This window comes from Clinocottus analis, unplaced genomic scaffold (assembly GCF_023055335.1).
Source record: "Clinocottus analis isolate CAN_PGR_092001 unplaced genomic scaffold, fCliAna1.0.p SCAF_2, whole genome shotgun sequence".
NCBI classification, from domain to species: domain Eukaryota; kingdom Metazoa; phylum Chordata; class Actinopteri; order Perciformes; family Cottidae; genus Clinocottus; species Clinocottus analis.
This window is the reverse complement of record NW_027175931.1, coordinates 3,689,229-3,714,022: the sequence shown is the minus strand read 5'-3', so window position 1 is coordinate 3,714,022 and position 24,794 is coordinate 3,689,229. Positions and strand designations below refer to the sequence as shown.

The following is a 24,794-nucleotide window of genomic DNA, read 5'->3' as shown; positions in this document are numbered from 1 at the left end:
AGGGAGGAAAGAAGGAAGGAGAGAGAGGAGAGACGAGGGAGCGAGGGAGGAGCAAAAGAAGAAAGTGAAGGTGGAGGAAAGGAATGAAGGGATGAAAGGAAGGGAGGAAGAAAGGAAAAAAGGGAGGGAGGTGGAGAGGAATGAAGGGAGGGAGGGTCTGAAGAAAGGAATGGAGGAAAAGGAGGAAGGGAGGAAGGAGCAAAGAAAGGAAGCGAGTGAGGAGGAAAGAAATAAAGGGATAAAAGGAAGGGAGGGAGGAAGGAAAGAGGAAAGGAAGGATGAAGGGAGGGAGGAGAAAGGGAGGGAGACCAGGTGTGTTGGTGGGCTCATTCCAGGACACACACACACGCACACACACACACACACAGACACACACACACACAGACTGTCCCTATGTGAAGGTTCTCGCTCCCCAGTGAAACTTCGCTGTGCGACGTTGTGCGTTTTCCTCTTTCTTGTTGTCAGCACTAACTTCCTGCTCCGTCTCTGCGATCACCACATCGCCCCGTGACTTAAGCCGGGATTAAGTCGAGGTCGCCTCAAATGAACTTCCATTCAAAAAAGCTCCCAATCAGCTCGGAGAAACGAGCTGGAGCCGTTTAAGGGTTTTATTGGGTTTGCGATGTAAAGGAACAGTCAACCGGCCGAGTCAGCGAATCACATCGATTCACTTGCGCTGAAAAAAAAGGGTCAAGGGTCGACATGATTGATTGGCAGAAGCGTGGCGCTCATTAAGACTCCCAGAAGGGCGGGGGAGGGGCGGGGGGACGTCGGCAGCATACTGATGGAGCAATGACCCGCTTGTCTGATGACATAAAAGACATAAAAAGAGAGAGAGAGAGAGAGCGGTGAAGAACAAATTGGCAGTAAATATCCAGACTGACACATTTTAAGAAGCAACGTTCAGCTCATATTTGACAAGTTGTTGCGTTGCCGTTGCAAGAAAGTTGCCGTGCCTTTACGTTAAAGCGCCAGGCGGTTGAACGAGGAAGAGGATGAAGACGTCAGAGAGCCGCTGCCACTCACCCTTCACTCGCATACAGGACGTTTATTCTCAAATTGTTGTGTGTTTTTTTGTGATTTTTTGGCTGTTTTTTAAAACTGTCACTTTAAGCGTCGCCGGTAACAATAACGTGGACGAAATGTGTTGAATCAGCAGTCAGTCAGAAAACACATGACTCCTGAACGGCTGCAGTCACTTTGTTGTTGTTGTCGCGCCGAACCGAACGCACAACTCAGAGCAGGAAGCAGATGAAGCTCTAACAGGTTTACTGCAGGAGTTACTGAAGCAGGAGAGGAGGGAGGAGAGGAGGGAGAGGAGGGGGGAGGGGGGAAGGAGGAGGGAGGGGGAGGAGGGAGAGGAGAGAGAGAGAGAGGGAGAGAGAGGGGGGAGAGGGAGGAGGTGGAAGGAAAGGTAACAAACAAACATCCGACGAGGTAACAAACACAAGAGAGAGCAGCCGTCTGGAGAGGAGAGACAGGGAAGGAAGGAAGGAAGGAGGAGGGAGGATATAAGAGAGGGAGGAAGAAAGGAAGGACGAAGGGAGGGAGGGAGGGAGGAAGGAAAGAGGAAAGGAAGAATGGAGGGAGGAAGGAAAGAAGGGTGAAAGGGAGGAAGGAAGGAGGAAAAGAAGTGTGAAGAGAGGGAGGAAGGAAGAAAGGAAAGAAGGAAGGACAAAGGAAGGAAGGAAAGAAGGAAGGAAGGTGGAAAAGGAAGGAGGAAAAGGAGGGTGAAGAGAGGGAGGAAGGAATGAATGAGAGGAAAGAAGGAAGGAAGGAAGGAGGAAAGGAATGAAGGGAAGGAGGGTCTAAAGGAAGGAAAGCTGGGGTTGATGTACTGTGGGTCCATGAGCTGATTGTGTTGGTGGGCTCATTCCAGGACACACACACACACACACACACACACACACACACACACACACACACACACACACACACACACACACACACACAGACAAACCGGGGACATGGACAACAAGGAGCTGCGGTGGTTGTGGCATTTAAGCTATTTGTAAGCTGGAAATCTCCTCTTTCCTTTTTCATTAAGATGAAGTGCAGAGTGTTTATTCTCTGAGCAGAAAACCGTCGCGGTTCGCTGGTTGATTCTCCTCTAATGGCGCCTCCTGTCTGCTCTACCCACCGACGCCGCAGACGCTCGTATTCGCCCCGAAATGTCAGCAACTCCCTTCTGGCGGAAAGACCTGTGATTCTCATGACTTTGCAGTTTTCCTTCACACTCCTCTCTCCTCCTCCTCTTCCTCTCCTCTCCTGTCCGTCCTCCCTCTCCAGGCTGTCCAACGCTCAGGGCCTCAACATCCAGATTCTCGGCACCACGACCATCCTCATGATCGCCAACGTCACCGAGGAGGATTATGGGAACTACACCTGCGTGGCCTCGAACCGACTGGGCGTGCAGAACGCCAGCCTCTTCCTCTACAGTGAGTACACAGATAATACAGATATAGATATAGTGCATCACTCACGGCTAGAAGCCCAAGTGGATGAAGCACTGAGCATAAAGTAAGTTCATTGTATAATTTATACACCTAGCCGTCATTTAAATCATGGTGAGTTTCCAGGTATTAGCCTGCACCCCCTGGTGCATCATTACAAACCAGCAGGGAGGAAACTCACTTTAGTTTTCTTTTCTTGACGCTTCCCTGCAAGAGCCGAACGAGTGACGTACGGGAACTGAAACCTGCTGCGCCGCAATTTTTTCGGTCATTTGGCAAACAATGAAGTCTCCGCTCGAGAGTAATTTAACAAATCCTGCAACGTGGCTCAAGAGGGGGGGTAATACCTGGCGGAGTGAAGCGATGCTCAAAGGGTTTAGTGAACTCAAGGGAACGCGCTGCTCCCAGAATGTCTTCTCAAATGATCCAAACCCACTTTTAACAGCACTAAATGTCTCTAAAAGGGGTCTAGAAGCTTCTTAATTTCCATAACTGTCCATTCAGCTTTTGTGTAAAATGACCATTTATCTATATGATAACGCATAAGCTGTAGTAATAGTTATGAAACTTTGCAGACGCATGGTTGATTTTCAGCATCTAAAGAGCCACCCTTACTCATATATATATATATATATATATATATATATATATATATATATATATATATATATATATATATATATATATATATATCTGTCTGTCTGTCTGTCTGTCTGTCTGTCTGTCTGTCTGTCTGTCTGTCTGTGTGTGTGTGTGTGTTCCTCGGCTGTGCATAGTGATAGATGCAATAGCGTAACACGACCACCAGATGTCACCAAACATAAGTGAGAGTCTGTCGTCGCTGCCTCAGAGGAGGAGCGCGTGTTAATATGTGTTCACTTTATAGCACCAGAATAAAGTATAAATATTCTCTCTCTCTCTCTCTCTTTCCCTCCCTCCCTCCCTCCCTCTCTCTCTCTCTCCAGGACCCGGGACGGGCCGAGACATCAACGGCTCCGCCTGTGTAACTCAGTCACTGTGGCTCCTGCTGGCCTGCTTCGCCTGCCTTTTCTTCAAGTGTTAACGCCGCTGCCCTCCTCCTCTTCCTCTTCTCTCCCCTCCTCCTCCTCCTCTTCCTCCTTCTCTCCAACTCACCGACATCCTTACTGCTACCCAACTTTACCCCTCTCCCCCTCCCTTTCTCCCCCACCCCCCTTACCCCCCCTTCCTTCCAGACTGTTTGCATCATGATATGAAAACCTTACGTGCTCGCGAGCGCTCTGCTTACAGATATTACGCGGTGGGTTCTGGGGTCAAATGTTATGACAACGACCACGACAAAAAAACGGCGACATGGAGGACAGAACAAGCAAGCCAGTGCTCTAGAAATTGCATTGTTCTTCATTTGTATGCACTTGTTTTATTTTCTGTTGCATCTTGTCTCCGTGGGGTCCGGATGTGTTTTTTTATTTTATTTGGGGGGGGATTCGTTGTGTTTTTTTTGTCTTCACGGGAAAAAGCCGAGGCGCCCGCTCACCGGGACGCCAACAATCAGAAGTCTCTAGAAAGCACTGAAGACGAAAGAGATATATAGCTCCTCTTACTCCCATTGTGTTAACTTAAATGTAGATTTTTATCCGAGTGTTTAACCAGTGCATTAACGAAAGTATCTGCCAAATATCCATAAACTAGATTTGGAAAAAAACTAACACGTACAGAAGTCAAAAAGGGAAAAAAAAATACTTTAAAATGGGACGAGAGCTTGGTGTTAAAGGCCGCAGCAACCGATTATGATGCTGCAGAAACACACACACACACACACACACACACACACAGAGTATCAGCGGGATATCTCTCCAATCAACGGTGTTGTTTGTAGTCGCAGCAGCCGCTCGGCTTGAGCCCAGAAATCCAGATTGCAGTGAATAAAATCGACTTGATCCAACCGAGCGTGTTTACACAAACCGGGGGGAAATTAGTTATTATCTTTTGGGGTCGGATCCCCTCTCTATACTCCATCTCCATCTCAGTGGCCTCGCAGCCGCTCGCCTTTTATTCCAAAAGAAAAATCCCGCTTTTTTTTTTCTTCCTGTCGCAGCAGGAAACACACACACACACACACACACACACACACACACACACACAATAAAAATAAAGAAACCCCGGTAGGTTATAGTGACGCGTACTGTACATAGTGACATTTTGTATTTCTCTATGAAAAGACAACTTGCTCTGCCACCGTAACATCAGGACACACCAGAGACGGACCGACCCGACCACAGGCTCTGCTGCCGGCGGGCCGCATCCCATTTAGCTGCAGACACCCCCGACACGCGGCGTTTCCTTTCAGTTTTTAGGATCATTTCTTCTATACTGCTGGAATTTGGATATAAATGTATGACACCAATGAATGACTTACGTTTTTGGGTTTTTCCTCTTTTCAAAGAAGTGTGCGTGTTTTAATATGAAAATGAAACAATTCATAATATAATAATAATAATGAGGTTGATTTTTGTTTCTTTTCTTTTGTTTTCGTCTTTTACCTCATTCATTTTAGTTGTGTGTGTGTGTGTATATATATACTTGAATCCAATGTCCTTATACTATATGAAAAAGGCAAATTTTTATGTGTCCATGTTTCTGAATAGGGTAGCTAACTGTTGAGGGTAATTAACTCGTAGATCTCTTGAACTGGCGACCCCTGCTCTCTCATGTGAACCCACGCCCATTAGAGCATTTTGTTTGTTTTTTAAAAAGAAAAGCATAAAAAGAAGATAGTTTTGTGCAGTTATTATTGTACCTATCATTGACTATAATACAAGTGCTGGCGTATATGATGTTTTAGAGAGTGGAATATGTTGAATTCAATACGAGAGCAAAATGACTGAACGCTTATAGTCGGCATCTTTTAACGAAATAATCCCATGACGTCACATGTTTTTCGACAAGCTAATTTCCTTCGCTCGGCCAAAACCATTTGTTTCTCCATGAACAAAAAAAAAAAATAGTTCAATGAATCCTTCATGTGTCACTATTTTGTAAAAAAAAAAAGAACAAAAAGAAGAAGAAGAACTTTCAAACAGTGCGGTTTCCTCCAGGAGAAAAGGTCCCGCCCCCCCCGCCGTCCCCCAAAAAAGGGTCACTTCCTGTTGTGATGAGAAGTGCTGAAACTGGTGCCACTATTAGCTGCCTTTCTGCCATGTGTTTTGACCTTTTCGCGAGGTGACTAATAGCGTACACGGACTCCAGCGCTCGGCTTCCCCCTGGACGCGTTCCCGCCTCGCTCTTCTAACTCGCCGAGCCGAGGCGGCGCATACTGGTACTGTAAAACACACGTGTAAATTAATGTCATCCTTGTCATGCATTAAAGAAATTCTCCCAGGTGTTTTTTTTTTTTTTTTTTTTGCCATTTGTAAAATGCTTCCGAGGCCATCGCTGCTGTGTGACTTTGTAGTGTTGGTGATGAAGCCCGCCAGGTGGGGTAGAAGCTAAGCTTTTGCAGAGAGAGAGAGGCCTAGAAGAAGCCATTTCAAACTAAATCTCTGACGTCTCTTATCACGCGAGCAAAAGCTTAACGATCTGATTTCTCCGTCTCGGAAAGGGGCGAGAAAGCCGCTTCATCCTGTCGTCATCTCGCGCGCGCTTTTTTCTTTCTTTTTTTTAATTGATTTTCTACGACTGAACAACTCTGCTGTGTCCACTTTGACGTGGACGTACTTGACTCCTGATGTTTTTCTACTACGATAGGATCTCCGCAGACTCTCTATTCCCGCTCTTTTTAGCTCGCGGCTAGCTCGCGCGTGAGGAGTTCGTCAGCAACACAGTCGTCGCGCTTACCGTAGAACGAGATGAAAGTAAAACAATCATCATGATCCGTTTGCATGAGTGTCTGTGCTGCAGGTATTTCGGTGAGTCTGTCTCTCTCACTACTGTATGTGTCGCATTAAATTTAAAAAATGAAAAAAAACCTCAGGGCAGTGCAAAGCTGGCAGGCTCTCGGACAAATTAAGATGTTTTTATTATTTTTTTCGCTGGAGGAGACCGGAGCAGGGCCGAATATCTCCAAATTGTGCTCAGCATTTATTTCAACCTGCTTGGATTGCGTGACGGGGGGGAGGAGCGCTATCTTTCCACCATTCAGGTGATTTTCCCGCGAGGCAAACCTCCCCCCAATGACGCCCAAGTGTGTCCTCGCAGGTTTAAAAACCGGCCGATAAGCACCGACTGATACTGAGTACACTTGTGTAAAAAAAAGCCATGGAGCTCTGTCTTATTCATGAAGGACAAACAGGAAAAGGGAACCCTGTCCTTTCCTTGCTCGTAGAGAGACCGACCGCCAGCTTATGGACACAGCGCCGACCCCACTGTAGAGACCCGGCTATCTCCTGAGGACTGCAGAAACAGCTCGTTTACTATTGAGCATCGCCTCAAAACATCTCCATCGCTTCACTGTACAAAAACTGGCTTATGTGTGTGCGCGTGTTCACTCTGGTTCTGATTCTGTTTGTTATTAATAATCTTTCCCCCCGAGGCATGAGATACATGACGAGTTGGACAAAATAGCTAACTTTCTACGTTTCGTTGAGCTACGGTTACAATAGTAACCTTCTGAGTTTAGATGATTTCTTGTTTCTTTTCTTTTTCCTCCTCTGTGTGTATATACAGTGTGATGTTTCTACTAGAATGTTGTAAAGTCAGCGAATCCATAAGACCGTGTTTATACAACTCAACATTTAAGGATTACAGCAGCAGGATGTATAACGCTCACGTTTGTACCTCCCCTTCCCTTTGTCGTGGGAAAGCAAGATTCAATCATGGATTATTACACAGCAATGTCCCGTTTTGTTTTACTTTACTTTATTATGGCATAAGGTGATTGCAGTCAGTTTCTAAAGAGAACAAAAAAAAGATATGTAATAAAGGAATATGAGAAAATGTTCATAACACAAAATAAAGTTGTTTGAATTCAGTGTTCTGTATTTGAATGTGACTTAAAAATGCCCCGGGGGGGAAAAGCAAGCTTTTTTTTTTTTTTTTCTGGAGATATAGCTTGGTGTTTTATCACCATGTAACATGCAAATAAAGTAATATATGTATTCTCCTTGGAAGACATTTTGTCCTTTAGAAAAGAAACACAACTCCGTCTCAAGGGAACAGTGTATCTGTGTGAGCCACAGAGTCATTAAAGGCGCACCGTCCTGCAGTGTGATGTTTCACCACAAGATGGCGGCACACACCAGACGATGCGCCTGCTGTGTGTGGAGGCTCTGGCAGCTTGATGACACAATTGTCTACGTCATCACTCCGACTTTGATTATGAAGGGGGCGTAACACGGGCAAAGGTAAGTAAATGAGGTTTAATGTCGGTATCTTGGTGGCTCATAGAAGATGCTATAGTTAAAAAAAAAAAATGGGTATAAAAGAATAGTCACTGTATAGTATATATTATGTATCTATACATACTGTATATTTATCTTTATTTACGTGTGATGCTGTAATTTCTCCACTACGGGACTAATAAAAGATCTATCTCATGTTATTTGATCTTATCCTATCTTATAGTGTGTGAAAAGAAATCATGGAATAAAAGTGTAAAAAAAAAATACTATGTCGAAATGAAGTCATAGTATAGTGTGTCAAAAAAAATTGCAGTATGTCGAGAAGATAGTCAAATAAAGTCCTGGAAAAAGTCATATTATCTACATATGATATTATGATATGAAGAAGAAGGTCATGAAAAAGTAATATAATACATGCATAATATGGAGAAGAAAGTCATAAAAAAGGTCATATAATATGAATATAATATAAAGAAGAAAGTCATGCCAAAGTGAAAAAAGTAATAGTATAGTAAAATGAAAGAAACAAAACAGTGTGTCGTAAACATGTCATGACAAAGTCCTAATATACTACGTCATAAACGTGTCATGACAGAGTCATAATTTAGTATGTCGTATAAAAACTCAGAGTTCAATGTCATAAATAATTTCCTTAACACATCTCATAGAAACGTCGTCGTAAAGGACGCCATAAAAATGTCCCAGAAAATATCATAAAAAAATGGTAGTGTGCCACCAGAAAATGTCATAGTCTATAATATGACATTATGTGTATATATATATATATATATATATATATATATATATATATATATATATATATATATATATATATATATATATATATATATAGTTAGTCAAACCTTTCCTGCAGAGCTCCTCCTGGTTTGTTTCATGTGATACGGGATCCCATAATTTTCTGCATATATACTGCAAATATCACGTTGCCTGCAATGTAAACTCTTCTGTACTGAAGGGTTTGGGACCACTAACCAGTGAACTATAGGTTTTAGTCAGGAGCCGTGACACCGCAGTGCTGGAGAAGGTAAAGCATCTGTAAGAATGTAAAAAAAGGAGAGTTCACGTCTCTGATACAAGAAACTTTCAAATTAATTCCAGGATCGCTTCAGCGAACCAGCTTCATTAGCGTGAAGGTCACAAAACTTTTGTGAGACTGCAGATGGCATTTGGTGCTATTTATTTATTATTGTTTACTCAAGACTGCTGGACAGAAGTCACCCGGGTCCCATGTTAACTCTTTGCTCTTTGCACAATTATCGCTCTGCATCCAGTCAAGAGGATATACACATATCTCTCGAATATAATTTGAAATAAGATATTAGGGTGTGTTTAAATGGGCACCAGTATCCCAGTCATAATGCTTGGAGAACCCTGTATATGCTAGAAACCGGGATACCGTGGAACATAAACAAGGTTCTCATGTGGTAATGTACGCGTCTCGTCTTTGAGATCAAAATCAGGATAAGACTCAGAAGAAAGATCTTCACGGGAATGGTGCATCCCATTCCCGTCATGTGTCGCCTAAATGTCTAAAATAGAGTTTACTGACGCTTTGCAAATGCTTCGCTAGCGTTTCTGAGTATCTAGTTAAGATGTCATACAAATACTTTTACATTTCGGGAAATTCACATGCCGTAAAAGTCGGGTTTACAAGCCGCTACCACCTTCGGTGGGTGTCCCCGCCGTAGCAAGCTAGCGCTGTTGCTAGCTACTCGTTGCTGCTGCTAGCTACCCACTGCTAGCAACCCGCTGACGCTGCTAGCTACCCGCTCCTGCTGCTAGCTACTCGCTGCTGCTACTGCCCACGTCCCCGCTGCCCGAGTCAGGTGTCGAGCCGAGGCTGGTCCCGCTACCTTCGGTGGTCGTCGGGGAACTAGGGGGAGCTAGCGGTAAGCTATCGGATAACTAGCAGCATTACTAGCTGGCTACAGCGGGGAGCTGGCAGGGAACTAGCAGCAGCGCTAGCTGGGTAGAGCAGGAAGCTAGCGAAGGTAGTAGCGGCTTGTAACCCGACTTTTACGGTATTCCCCTTCTTGTGTTGTATGTGTGAAGTATGTAGATTGATGAAGACGAAGAAGATTGACGCCCTTCTCGAGTGGTACCAATCTGCGCGACCAGCGAACTGTAACTTGGCTTTCAACAAACTCCACAGTTTATGGTGATAATTGGCACATTTGCTTTATTTTGAAAACAGACATTGAAACCATTTGTATTTTTTCATATTTTTTTTCTCACAAGTTTGAACTCCTTGATAAGGTTGAAACTGGACATTGCACTCACTGGAACATGGGAAAAAAAGTATTTTTTGTTTTGCTCGTTTGTTTGATTTTTCTTTTTACCTTTTTTTTTTGCGTTAACATCAGTGCATTTTTATTTTATTCAGTATTTTTTTTCCAATTCATATAAACTGTCATAACAACACCAAAGACATCAAAAAGAAGCCGCCACACCTCTTAAGTTTTTGTGACTGCGAAAAAGTTCCTCTCAGAGGGAGAGTTCCCATCATGCATCTGGTTCGATGGTTCATGCTACTGTTCTCACGTTTGGTTGTCAGAACACGAATAGTCATGTAAGAGCCAGTTACACCAATACCATAGCTGACTTTTATAGTTTATTATATGCTTAAACGGCAACAGGTCCTTTACTGTAAATGTGAGTAGAAGGGGAGTTTGTAAAAGGGGTGTAAACCAAGCTTGAATGACTCAAGCAGAATAGAGAGGGAGTAATAATCTTGTCCTGTTTTTTTGGGATTCAGAATAAAGTTCCCCAACTGGAAGTGTCACACGTTTAATTATACATTCAATTCTCCATCCGATGTGTCAGTACATTACATTTTTTTTGCGGTGGTTCTCGACACACACACCCGTGGTGTCGGAAAACGTATGGATTTGCATTTTTAAAACCGGCTTGTTTTTTTGTGCGTGCGTTTGCAGAAGTACAGATTTTATTTGCAAAAATTGTGTTTTTTTAAATAAAGTGCATTGAAATGCAAATAAAGTGTGGCGCATTCACAATGCATTTTAAAGATGTAAAAAATCCAGTTGGGAGCATCCATTCCACCACGGATTCACTTATAATAGAGAGTGGAGATCGAATCAAATCCTCCTGCTCATTCTCTTCCTCATCATAATCAATGTCACAATCTTTTTCTCTTCTTCTTTCCCCATTCTCAACAAACAACCATCAATCATCATCAAGATAACAATCTGTTTTTCATCATCAATAAACAACCATCATCCTCATCATCATCATCCTCATCACTTTCCTCATAGTATTAGCTTGAGCCAAAAAACGTAACGCTGGAAACTCCCCCGACATGAGTAAATCATTGCCACACAAAAAATGACAAACAAATAGAAACGGACTGCCTTCACATTGGGAAGGCAAAGAGCAACCTTTTTAGATTTTTGTGTTATTCTTCATACTCTTGATTCTGCTTTTCTTCAGGTGAGACTTTTGCCTTAGTCATCCTTGGACTCGGTGCACTCCGCCGCTGCATCTGCCGGAGTGGCCTCCTCTGCTTTAGACTCCTCTGCAGCATCTGGGTGGAGGGAGGAGGGGAAGGAGTGTGGGCAGAGAAAGAGAGAAAAAAGGCAAAGCGGGAGAAAGGAAATGAGATGTGAGGGTGGAGAGAAAAGGGGGGACATGAAACAGAAAAGGTGGGTCGGGGAGAGGAGAGGAGAAGAGAGGAAATTAGACTGTGGAGAGGAGGTTTTACATTGTGAAGTTGGGAAAAAATGAAGCGCTATCTGTGTCTTCTGACATACTGAGCATCAAAGTCCTCACATATCAGCTGTTACTTTTGATGCTTGAAAAGGTTTTTTGTAAATAAAAAATAAAACCACATGAAATAACATTAAAAAAGCATGAAAAATACACAGAAGGAACTTCAATTCCACGTCGTTCTCGAGAGCGTCGACTCTCCTCAAGCCCAGCGCGCGTCACAGTCAGCGATCGCAAACCTAATGTCTGAAATCCCACATCGGCTGTGTAAATAATGAAGGAAGAGAGTGCTCCTAATGGACCCGTGATGCATTTGAGCTGACATCACAACGCCGGCAGAAGCATCTCAGCCTGTCACATCGGATGCGGCGTGATGGCCACAGTGCAGCGCTCTGTAACAACATCCAGGGGCTCAAAAGGTGAATACTGCTGGATAACAACCCGTGATACATCGCTTTGGCCTTTTACTAATCAAGTCCGTTGAGTAACGTTGCACTGATGCGTCATATTTTTCTTCATATTCAGTTTAAAAAAAAAATAATTTGCTGAAAAAAGCTATTTTGCTGCCGATGAATTATTCATATTGCATGTCGACAGTGTCTACAAAAAAAAACCCCGTCATGCAGTATATGGGCTACAATATACTGGGATTTTTAAGGCCTTTATTTTATTGGTTCTGACCGAGCCTATTATTCAAGAGCCCTGGGCTGATCTCATACCACGATGAGCTCATGCTCCTTAAATAGAAAGATCAAAAAGTGACATCATTGCGTAGGAGAGTGGGGTGACGGGGTGCATGTGTGTCAGTGTGTGTGTGGGGGGCAAGGCAGAGAGAAAGATGAAGCAGTGGAGTGATCCTGTCTGTGTGGCGCTTGTACTAATGTGTGTGTGAGTGTGTGTGTGACTCAAGACAGCGGGATCTGGAGGTAAGAGGTAATTAGCCATTTAGCCGGTGTGACAGACATGAGAATGCTTTTCCTCCACAGCCACTGAACTGTGTGATGCAAATGCAATTTCACCCAATTCACAAAGGCGGGAAAGCGCATCACTTCTGGTGCTCGGACTTCAGAGACATCTCAGTCGGGGAAACCGACGCCCGAACTCTGGTGATCTCTGCCTCGGACCTGCCGACTGATTACTGAATGAACACGACACATAGTTTACTGCAGAACTTGTAACTGTGATATAAAGAAAAGCTGTAAGCGCTGTGGATGCACATCATGTTCTTATTTTATGTATTTTTTACTTCCAGTTGTACCTTTGTATTTTGTTTTAAAACACAAGGCGTGTCGCAACTTGTTTTGTCTTAATTCAAAAGATACAGACTCTCTGTGTTGTGTTTCAGAGATCTACTCAAATGAGCATGCTAGCCAGATTTAGCTAGCCAGCTTTAGCATGCTAGCCAGCTTTAGGTAGCCGGCTTTAGCGTGCTAGCCAGCTAGCTGCGGCCTGTGCCGTCCCGTCCTGTCTTGTAATACCATTTATTTTTCCCCCTCTAGTTTTTCCCTCAGTCTAACATTGAAGGTACAGGATTCAATTTATCTTTTCAACCAGTGAACTTACTTTGCCGCAGTTAGCAGAGCTTCTAGCAACTCGCATTTAGCCAGCAGAAACCCCAGTTACAGGCTCTGGGCCTACGTCACAGGAGCCGTACAGCCCTTGTTTAGTGGCACAGCGAACACTAAAATGGCTCACTGAAAACGTATTTTCAACATCATAAAATGTCCATCGTCAGCATTTATTATTGCGTATTTCTGCGTATTCTTGCCATGCTGTCCGTTCTTTCCTTCATATAACTGAAGAGGCTTATTTATTTTTGAGCACGGCCAGGTATTACAGTGACATCTTAAGTTTTAATATGAATTTGCAGTTGGTAAAGCAGATTGCGGGCCCCGCAGTTAATTCTTAATTATCGCCGTTGTTTGTCAGGCAGTGTTTGTTTGTGACAGGCTTCCCCAGTGCGAGTCGTGACCAGTGGGGTTCATTAATCATTCATCGGAATCAGAGCACCTGTTATCCCGCTCGGCTCCACGCAGGGCAGCTATCCCATCGAGGTGGTAACGATGACAACAGGGAGACAGCGCTGCCTAGGTGACCTAGTTTCGCTGTAGTTCTCCTCCAGTTGGTGTGTGTGTCTGTGTGTGTGTGTGTGCCCACCTACTCCAGACTGAGCATGCTCCATTAACTACCTGACTGACCCAGTCTGAGAGTCCTTGGACCAGAAACACAAGCTCATGTCGAGACTTTGTTTTACCAATGTTATAATGTCATTTCCTTCCGGCTCCTTCTCAGGTATATATATATATATATATATATATATATATATATATATATATATATATATATATATATATATATATATATAATCTATTACCTGAAGTTACAGTAAAGATATTATTAGAACATGTTTGACCTGACGTGTCGCGTAAAGCCAGTTTTAAAAGGTCTCATCCATCTTCCACACGTGTGATCAAATGAAATGAGATTCATATGAACCCATCGGAGATGTTCATGAGCCTTTATGACTCAGGAAACATGATGCGTTTTCATTAAGCCAACAATGCGACCCGAAAACAATAACTCTGATCCTTCCCGCGACAACACCGGCCCGTCGTGCCACACATCTTCTCCGATCCCCGCCTCTTTAGTAATGGGCTCCCCGTCTCGTAAAAAGCTGAGCTACAAGGCTGTCTAATCTAATATTGAGCCGCGTCTCTGTGTTAAGCAGTGAGCGGTGGGGAACTGCCAAAGATCTTAAAATCCCAAAGACTCTTACAAGCAGTTATTTCCTGCAGAGCCTGCCAAACACACTTCCGAAAAGCGTGCCTATTCCCTGTTATTAGTTGTTTTTCTTCAGTAATTGCTTCTTGATGGAGGAGTGTATCTGGTAATATGTTTGTGCATGTGCACATCTATATGTTATGTGTAACCTGAGATGCTGAGCGCCTTCTTGTAGGTGCGATACCTTGTGTGCGTGTAACGAGTCCTACTGTAAAGAATGCAAGTTAAAGGCTTTAGTTCGCTCTGCATACCTTGTTTATCTTTTGTTTGGTTAGGCTCCTCCTTCTCAGCTGTCGGGCTGACAGCGGCAGGCACATCGGCTTGTCTGGCCTCCTTCTTCTCTTCGCTCTCCTCCTCCTCTTTCTTCTTCTTCTCCTCAGCTGTGGCAGCGGTGGGGCTCTTGGCCGCCGCCGGGGCCTCCACCTCTTTGGGCTTCTCCTCGACCTTCTCCTCCGCCTTTGGCTCCTCCTTCGGGGGCTCGGACGGCGCCGTGGCGGCCGTAGGTGAGGCGGCGGCGGCGGCAGCAGCAGCCGGTGCCGCCGCCGCTACAGGAGACTTCGCGGCGCCTACAGGAGAGGCGACGGCAGCCGCCGGAGAGTTAGCCGGCTTGTCTGCCACTGGGCTTTTGGCTTGGCTCGTCTCCTCCTCCTTCTTGGCCTCCTCCCCCGCAGCTTTCTCCTCCTTCGCAGGTGCCTCCTCTCCCTCCGCCTGCTTCGCCTCCTCTCCTCCCTCCGTCGCCTCCTCGGCAGCGGCGGGACTGTCGCCCTCCTTCTCTTCCTCTCCGTCTTTCATCTTTTTCCGAGTTATGTGTCCGCGGAAGCTGGCCTGTATTTTGGTGGCGGCCTTGTGGGCCTTGTCCTCGGGTTTGTTGGTGGTGCCGTCCTGTTCGATCTTCTGGTCCGCATCCTCGTTCTTGTCCACCTTGGGAGCCAAAAGAAAGGACGACAAGTTACCATCGAGCGTACGCCGTCAAGCATGTCCACTGGGGAAGAACCAGCAAGGGATATGTAGCTTGAGGATGAGCATCTTAAAGTGTCATGCCGGCAAAAAAAAGGAAGTTTGGATTGAATTGAAAGGACAGAAGTCAGAAGTATAGGCTATGAGAAGGGTTTGTTAGTTAACTAGTGAATGTATGTACTGGTAGACATTACTGGAGAGCGTTAGACTGGGAGAAGTTGGGTTAGGGTTTTGGGAGTGTAGGACTGGATGAGGAACAGGGTTAGGAAGAGAGCACAGTGTAATATTGAATATCCGTGATATTACCTTCTGTAACCGGGTCCATAGCTGTCCGTCAAATAGTGGGTTGTGCTATGAGTCATATAAATCTAATGAAAAGAAATCAAATCAAATAAAGGAATGAATGACGGGCACTGAAAGTGGCAAACAAAAATGAATCAGTACATTCAAAATGAATAGGCAAACAAATCAAGGTCAGCTATTCTCTTTGCCAAAAAAATCATATATACATATCAAGCAATCAAAAATGTGCAGCAGAAATCAATGTGAAGAAGCAGCATGAAGCAAAACTGTCAAAGAGCATGCAGGCGGTGCGTCATCAGTTAGCCAAATGATAAAGATGTGAAAACTGTGGGATCTCGTGTGTTTGTCTTTGTCCGCTGATCCAGTCGACAACAGAGCGGATCTTCTGAATTAGATCATTCCATGTGCCGGGAAGAAAGCGGGGATTTAGTGTCATTGTGAAAGCGAGAGAATGCCAGATGTGTGTCAGAGTGTGTGTGTGTGTGTGTGTGTGTGTGTGTGTGTGTGTGTGTGTGTGTGTGTGTGTGTGTGTGTGTGTGTGTGTGTGTGTGCATTGTCTCCACGTTATGAATTAGATACACTCAAGCGTTTTTATTTTTTGGTGCGGGACCAAAATTGCTAAGCAGTTTTTTTATAATCCAGACATAAAGCTGATATTGTCTTCTTAATAATAGTGCCAAAAGAAGAAAAAAAAAAACGGATTCAGCGAATAATTAAAACTCAAATGTAGGAATTCTCCACGGCGTTCCCGGATCCCTCCCCCTGGATTCACTGCGCTAATGATATCTTCAAAAAATTGTAACCCCAAAAAAAAAAAAAAGCGAGCCGTTCAAAAATCGAGATTTCTTTCTCTGAAATAATGATCTCTCTCTCTCTCCCCCTCCCTCCCTCCCTCCGGGTACAGTACAGCTTTCCTAACCGGCTGCTAGGGAACGAGCTGCATCTCCTCTCAGCATTCGCTGCCATACCCCTCCCGACCATCAAAGGTTACCTTGACAACCAGAGTGCTAACTCATCACGGCGCTGTCTGCCGGTTGGTGCTCTGAAAGACTATATGTCACCCTGATTGGCGGTGCACCTGACCCCTCAGGTGGGGGAGGGGAGGAGGGGGGCAAAGGGAACTCGTAAATCAGGCTCGGGCAATCAGCATGGGCTAAGGAGGGGTTGTGTGTGATGCAGGATGCAGAGCCAATGGGGGGGGGGGGGTATATATGTATAAATGCTGTTCTATGTCAACCGACTTCTTTAAGGTCAGTTCATTTGAGTATTATTGGATGTGGGGTTTGACTCGGGGGGCCGAGGAATCGCATCCGAAGCGGCGACGGTGATTTAGGGGCCGAAGGGGCCCTGAACCGACACGTCTTCCTCCTCAGGGCCGGTCGTGTCAGTCCAATATTGGAGCAGAGGCCAAGGGTGCAGCTGTGTTGGTGTATTCACCTCCTCCACCTTTATCCACATCCCCCCCCCTCCCAACAGGGTCCAGGGTGTAAATCCTGCCCGGGCCCCTTTCATCCATCCTTCCATGGGAAAGATGGCGTTAATATACGGCATCTTTCCTGGAGCAATTTTGTGCAATGTGATAAAAAAAAAAAAAAAACGAAACAAATAAAAAAAATGTAAAAAAGCAATCTCATCCTGGGGCTGTGGCCTCACACTGCGCCTCAAATGTGGTGGTCTATGTTTAAAACATGAGCTCGGGCTGTTTACTTAACAATCCGCTGCTAAGTGTGGAAATAAACTTGAGCAAGTGTCCCGCTATTAGAGCAGATATCTTATCGGCACACCCTTCTGCTCTTCACAATGCGCAGGTCTCTGGTGTCTTATTGGGCATTTTTACTGTGTCTGATCTCATGGGTACTTACAATTGGCCCTTCCCAAAAAACAAAAAAAAATGACCTAAGCACTTAACTCTTAATAGAATTACTTACTGGCTGCAAACAGTGAGTCAGACACAGAGAGAGAGAAAGCGATGGATGAGGGTGTCTGGGACTATGGGGGTATGACATCATTGTTGGATCGAGGGAGGGGGTACGTCATTCACTTTGGAGATTTGGGGCGTGTGTGTGAGTGCAGATGTAATAAAAATGCCAGCAGAAGTGCCAGGTGATCTCATATCAGTGCGGCGAAAAACTTGGGAAGAAAAGCTCGCCATCGTAGTTCAAACCCCAATTATGGGATCGCGGTTTGAATAATTGATGCTCGTGTTCGTGCATCACCCTTCACAAAGTGCTGGGGGTCCACGAGACGACTTATGGTGTCTTATCTTTCTTCTGTTTTCAAATCCTGGAAGAATTGCTTCTCGACTGTTAACTGAACCTCGGTCACGTCTCCTCCTGCAGGCGCTGTTTCCGCTCGGCGTCTGCGCGGCACACACACACACACACACACACACACACACACATTTTCATTCATAAAATACGCCGGCGCCTCCCAAAGGTGCAGAAAACACCACAAGGTGCGCTCCCTTTCTTCCCCCTTTTAAACTCTTCCCTGATTCATTTTGCAGCGAAGGAATACATTTACATTATCAGGTTAATCAAATGACTTATCATAGTTAGCTTAGCGCTATTTCCTCTCTCGTACGCGGCCCTTCTGCTGTATTCACTTAAAACAACTCCTATTATGCAGCGAAAAAGTGGCATGTTAGAGACATAAAAGTAGTGCAAACCCTGTTGTACAATCATAAAAGTACTTTTGTGTAGGACACTTCACTAGATGAAGACTGTCATCGTCACGTTGAGCATCCTAAACGTACGATCGCTAACAGGTTGATGTCTCTAAATGCCAGAAGAAGAGCGCCTGTCTTTCCTGTGTGTTCAGGTAATAAATAGCTAAATGCTAAAGTGTGAGACGGCTGGATGTGTCTATGATAGATGATAGCTTTGCCTCTCTCTCTTTCTTTCTCTCTCTCTCTCTCCCCGTCTGCTGCCTCTGTCCTTGGGTGGGCATCGGCTGCCGTGAGAACCACACCCGAGAGCCGATGGCTTATTCGACAGATCCATAACCACACACACACACACACACACGCACACCATCCCCCAATTGTGACACACAGTAACAAACCGCCACCTTCCCACTGCCTCATTGCCAGTGCCATTAGGGACTGGTTTCAGGAGGTGGGGGTTGGATCTACGGTGGTTGAATTAGCACAGAAGCTCACGCTAATGCACACAGTGGGCGTGCATATACATATAATCATGAGTTCTATCTTTTTTTTTGTGTCGTATTCTGATCCATTCAAGCAGGAAACTCTCTTTTCACCTCGCCGCTCCGCCCGGCTCTGGATCGATTGCCCCTGGCAAGATGGAGGAGGGGCGTGGGGGAGAAATATTAAAGGTAATATTTGCATTTTTAATGGTGGAGCTTTGCAGAGGCCTTTTTTTTCCCTCATCACAAACCCAACAGGTGCAGCAGCTGAATCCTTCACATCCAAGTCCACAAACGCACCTTGCGATCGATCGAATACATAAAGGGCAGCGGCTATTTTAAAAAGCCGATGCCCTTTATGCCCCAAACGTTAGTCCTATTTCCACAATTCCCCAAAAGAGACAGCGAGACAATATTAGCAGCCATACTTTCTGCAACGACACCTCTCTCCTGTGTTTCAATGGCTGTCTGCTTTTCTGCAGGAAGCATCCAGACGCTGAAGAGCCGAGACGAGCTGCTGTCTGCAACTGCTGAGTCTCTCCGTCTCCTTCTTTCTCTCTCTGCCATCTTTCACTCACTCTCGTTCTCACTGAGCAAACTGCTACCCACTCATTCTCTCTCTCTCTCACACACACACACACACACACACACACACACAGACAGACACAGCAGAGCAGAGCACCACACCCTTTTAGCCGGCTATCTCCTGCAGATGAGGAGAGGGGGGCTCAGGTGGTGACTACCACAGCCTCCCGCTCGCCATCTCTCTCTCTCTCTCCCTCCCTCCTTTGACGGGTGAATTGATGAGCGATGTTAAAGCATGTACCCGTTTTCTTTTTTCTATTTTTTTTTACGACGGCCCGGGTAAAGATGCTCGGCGGCGACTAATAAGCGGCCATATGCCGGCGTCGCTACGTCCTCGGGAAGCAGCCTTTAATTCAATTACACCGACTCTCTGCTCGAACAAAGGCTCCACAATCGCCACTGATCTCATAGGGGGCAGGGGACGAGGAAAGGGATGAGGAAAGGGGCAGTTGGACTGAGGGGAGGGGGCAAGTGCAAGAGGAGGCAAGGGGCAAGAGCTGGATCTGGAAATATGGGCTGTGAACGGTGCTTCAGCTGAAGCCAGGTTCTGGGGAAAGGTAGTTTTGAGAGCATGAGGAGCCTCCGGATGAGAAGAGATCTTTGATCTCTCAGGTAGTCACACCTACTAGAATGATTTAGGCTCAAGGTTAAAGCGGGGGCAGGACAGGGCCTCATGGCGACTGGAGGGGAACTACAGGGAGGGAGTTGGGGCGGAGTTGGAGAAGAGCGCACATGGGTGGGATTTGAAGGCCCCGACTGACGGAGAAAGACCCGAGTTCATGATGATAGACCTGGAAGAACTCGATTATCGATCTTCCCCACAAGCCGCCGACACCTTTGTGGTGGTTTCTGTTCTCCGACTGCAGGAAACTGATGTAAAGCCAGGGGAGGGGAGGGAGGGGAGATGGAGAGAAGGGGAGGGGAGGGAGGGTGCCGAGGCGACTTAAAACGAAGTGCCGGGAGCCACTCCCATGGTGAAGATGTTGCAAAAGCACTTAACACTCCACAACGGCGAACACGCGGCCGCGTTTAAAAGCAGAAAGCCGTGCTCTCTCTCTCTTTCTCCCTCTCTCTCTCTCTCTCTCCCTCTCTCTCTCTCTCTCTCTGCTCAGCCGGCCGTGAAGACCTCGGCGGTCTGTCTGGATTCATTTACGCCTCTGCTCCTCAAAAGCAGGCGGCGGCGGCGAGGAAAGGGAAGGATAAGTGCTCGTGTAGGCCGGGGAGGTTTCTGTTTTTAAAAAAAAAATGTCTTCCCCTTCCACTCCCCCCCCCCACCTCTCCCCACACCCTTTTCGTGAAAACGCGCGAGCTCGAGGCGGCGACGGCAAAAAGCCGGTGCCTCACCCACATGGCTGCAGTGTGCAGAGCGCCGGCTTCCTTTCTTTTGATCTTTCCCCCTCTCTCTCTCTCTCTCTCTCTCTCTCTCTCTCTCTCTCTCTTCTTCTTCTCTCTCTCTTATTGCGCCTGCTCGCCTCCTCCGACCATCATCCCCGCTCCCTGCCGGTCGTATAACCGGCATCCAGCTCCCTCTGCTGCACGCCTGCCTCTCCCTACCTTCCCCCATACCTTGAAACCGCCCTCCCTGTCTCCATCCTCTTTTTTTATCACCTTTTCTTTGCCTACCAGGTTCCCTTTTGCTCTATACCTCCTGTTTTTTTGTTTTTTTTACATACACACCCCTCCCTCTCTTCCTCCATCTACCCCCATGTGCACCAGCTATATTCTCCTCCTGCCTGCCTCTCTCTGCATCCTTTCTCTCTACCTCCACCTCTCTCTCTCTCCTCCCTGGCAGAGTTATTATGACTCATCCCAGCTAACATTTAAGAAGCAATCAAGTGGCATCAGAATCCAATGCGTTAGGAGTCCGATAAAATCACAATCAGTAGGAGATAGCAGCAGGATCACACACCAAACCATCATGATCGCTGTGGAAAAATCAGATGAAGCCTTCTTTCTCACATTGTCACTCGCTTCCATGCAACACCTTCTCTCTTTTTTTTAATTATTGTTCAAGCCGTGGGTTATCCAGCCTTTCACGCCCTTAAAATGAGTGCACACTTCATAGTGCCATCAATTGACAGCATATACACTTCTGAAGCTGGAGGGCTATGATAATCCATTTATTCCCATCGGATTCCCCCGAGGGCCGCTGGCATGATGATGCTGCCGCTCACTCAATCCCGTACCCCACCCTTTTTTCCTCTCCCTCTCTCTGTGGAAATTTACTTTTTTCCTGAGTCCCCCCCTTCACCCCCTCCTTCCTCGTACCTCCCATTTCTACACAAGATAACACAAGTACAAAATAACCAAGAGCATCAATTAGGAGCACAAAAAGGTGCAAATTAATGTTGAAACCACCATGAACGCAATAGTTCAGGGGCAACAAACGGCGGTTTGAGTGTTTCAGAGGCGGTCCAGCCAAGGCCTTCTGCATAATCTTCCACTTTTTTAACAAGTGCATGATCAATATGGTGGAGGATGGAGGGGGGATGCCGGGTAGCACGAGATCGAGTTACAAGTACAGTGTGAGGTCTGAGCGGCATTGTGGCGACATCCATTCATGCGGGGTAATCACATTAACTAGGCGTGTCTGGGCTCCGCCGAGACACTTCTGTAAAGGACGATCAAGCCAACAAAAAAAAAAAGAAAGAAAGCAAATTACACCCACGTTGTTCCCTCTAATCTCTCCTGGAGCACCCTGATCCCAGCACCCACCCAACAGTCACAAAGTTCAGAGTTGAATTGCATCATTTTGTCACGATGAGAAAGAAGAAAGAAAGAAGAAAAAGAAAAGAAAGAAAGAGCAGGAATGTAGAGGATGAAGCGTTTTTACCGGTTTGGTTCTTCTTATGCAGCACAGCATGCTTGTAGTGGTTGTATCCTCCCTCTTTTCTTCTCTGCTTCTTTCTTCCCTTTTTCCTCCCTTTCACTTCTTCTCTCTCACCCTCGCTCTCTCTGTCACCCTCTCTCTCTCGCTTTCGTGCACACACACTCTCTCTCTCTCTCTCTTTCTCTCTCTCTTTCTCTCTCTCTCTCTCTCTCTGGCTGTATCAACAGCTAAGCCGCCCGGTGCATTTACTCATCCCAGTTTGCACACACGCGCTCTTCACTCGGTCTGCCTGGGCGCACCTCTCTCTCTCTCTCTTACTCCCTCTCTCTCTCTCTCTCTCTCTCTTACTCGATGCCTGACAATGACTATAAGCCCAGCCTTTAAAAACCCCTCCCTTCCCCTCTCTCCTCCCCTCTTCTCTTCACACTATGCCCCTCTTTCTCCTCCTCCTCCTCCTCCTCCTCCTCCTCCTCCTCCTCCTCATAGTGATGAAGCCCTCCCTCCACCTCTTTTAGATCAGCAGTCCTCTCTTCTACATCTTCCCACCCTCCTCCTCCTCCTCCTCCTCTCTTCCAGCCTGGCTCCAGTAAAAAAGCTGCGGCCCCACCCTAAAAAAAAAAAGCTCTCGCTTAATGACTGACTGGATACCTCCACCAAATTTACTCTGATGCATCTTTTTTTTATTTGCTTATTTGTGTGTCTCCCAGCACGACCGCTCTGTTAAATGCACCCCCCCCTCCCCCCTCCCCCCTTCTCTCCACACACACACACACCCCTCCCAGCACATGAGATGTCTTTTTCTGGAAAAAAAAAAGAAGCTCCCAAATGGAAGTCGACTCCTCCGATGGCTCAGGCTTCCTCTCAGACTGTGTGTGTGTGTGTGTGTGTGTGTGTGTGTGTGTGTGTGTGTGTGTGTGTGTGTGTGTGTGTGTGTGTGTGTGTGTTATACACTCTCTGCGTCCAAATTGCCATGGCGATGCCAAAAGCATGTTCTTTGGCACAGCCGGGAGGATCTCTAACCACGAGAGATGTGAAGGAGCAGTGATGAGCGCAAGGAGCAAGTACGCACGCTCCTACACACACACACACACACACACACACACACACACACACACTGTGCTCTTAGGACACGTCACCCTCCCCACACCCTCAACCTCCCCCATAGCCGGCGCGCTCTGTTCTCATGGAAACACCAGCAGATAGACCAGAAGAGCAGAGGAGGAGAGAGAGAGAGAGAGAGAGAGAGAGAGATGGAGCGAGAGAAATGGAGAGAGGAGAGAGAAAGAGATGGAGAGAGAGGGATGAAGTGATGGAGAGAGGAAGAGAGCGAGATGGAGAGAGAGCTGTAGCGAAAGGGATGAAGGAGTAGGAAGCAAGCGGGCCGGGTGTGGCAGACAAGGCAAACTGCCTCTCTCTCTCTCTCTCTCTCTCCCTCCCTCCCTCCCTCTCTCTCCTCCCTCTCTTCCCTCCCTCTGTGCCCACATTTGCACGGCGTCTGGTTTAATGAGCGCTCGCATTATCCCCGCAACTACATTCATAACCATTACCGTACAGTGAGGCTCGCAGGCGCATCCTCATGCAAACACCCACACTCTGTATTTGTATTTCATAACACACACACACACACACACACACACACACACACACACACCACACACACACACACACACACACACACACACACAGTGTGGTGACAGAAAAGTCCCCACCCCCGCTCCGACACTGGCGAGCAGCAGCAGATGCTACAGACACAACGAGGATGGAGGGATGGATGGAGTGCAGGAGGATAGACAGAGAGAGAGGGATGGAGGGATGAGGAGGGGGAGGAGGAGGGAGGAAGAGTCCTGAGGGGTTGTGCTACGCTATTCTTCCCTCTTACAGGATTATTCCACATCCAGTTCACTGAGGGGAAATCATTAGCCCCCCCCTCCCTCCTCCGCTGAGTCAAAGCCTTCCTGGTGGTCGCCGTCACCTCGCTGTACGACATCATCGCCCGCGCGTGTCATCGCGTTCCCGACATGCAGGCGCTCGGAATGATGCCGGCTTTCTGCCGAGCACACGCGTGGTCCTACTGGCTTTCATACAGCGACGCACAGTCACACCGCTGACAGCTCCCAGTGGCCTCACTGGGCCGCTTCACTGGAGGAACTGGCAGAGACGCGTGACGCTCCTCAGGGATTTTGAACTGGCTTTATGGTTGAAATTTGGACTGAAATCGCACTTCTTAGCATTTTTTTTACTGAATAAATGAGCTGGAAAACACACTGATAAGAGTGGAAATGACCAAAGAAACATTACTTACTGCTGCTCAAATGAAATTATGTTCATCTTTTATTATATTTACTTGAATATCGTATCTGAATCTCGGATAAAACAACTCCAACGGGACAACTTGAGCCCTGGTTTTTAACTCTGGCGGCTGTATCTTCCCGGTTTGAGGGCCTCGGATGCTCACTGAGACGCTTGTGTCACTCATCTGCATATTATTATGTATATTATGTATACTGTTGATGAATGAAGAGGTTGGCGGCGACAACATCCAGCACATCTCTTCGAATCAAATCCCGACTGTGGGAACAAGAAGTCCTTTCACAGATGAAACCGGCAACACAATCCTGAACCAAAAGATCGGAGAGAAGAAAAAAAAAACACTCTTCAATCCCCAAAGAGCCAAAA

General features: G+C 46.3%; 2 protein-coding genes across 4 annotated transcripts in view; one reads left to right on the top strand and one right to left on the bottom strand.

The window, feature by feature from the left end:
- The window catches only part of lsamp (limbic system associated membrane protein), a 533,915-nt gene extending 529,344 nt beyond the window's left edge, over nucleotides 1-4,571 (top strand). For all 3 annotated transcript variants that reach the window (XM_068584595.1, XM_068584594.1, XM_068584593.1), the window contains 2 exons: nucleotides 2,290-2,438; nucleotides 3,419-4,571. In XM_068584595.1, coding sequence (XP_068440696.1) covers nucleotides 2,290-2,438; nucleotides 3,419-3,516 — 247 coding nt within the window. In that variant the 3' untranslated portion in view covers nucleotides 3,517-4,571. The remainder of the gene's footprint in view (nucleotides 1-2,289; nucleotides 2,439-3,418) is intronic.
- A 5,373-nt stretch (nucleotides 4,572-9,944) lies between these two features.
- gap43 (growth associated protein 43) lies at nucleotides 9,945-22,470 on the bottom strand. The gene is made up of 3 exons (XM_068585295.1): nucleotides 22,122-22,470; nucleotides 14,548-15,217; nucleotides 9,945-11,333 (listed from the first exon to the last, which is right to left on the bottom strand). The coding sequence occupies exons 1-3, from the start codon at nucleotides 22,149-22,151 to the stop codon at nucleotides 11,254-11,256; spliced, it is 780 nt and encodes a 259-aa protein (XP_068441396.1). The 5' UTR covers nucleotides 22,152-22,470; the 3' UTR covers nucleotides 9,945-11,253.
- Nucleotides 22,471-24,794: the final 2,324 nt, after the last annotated feature.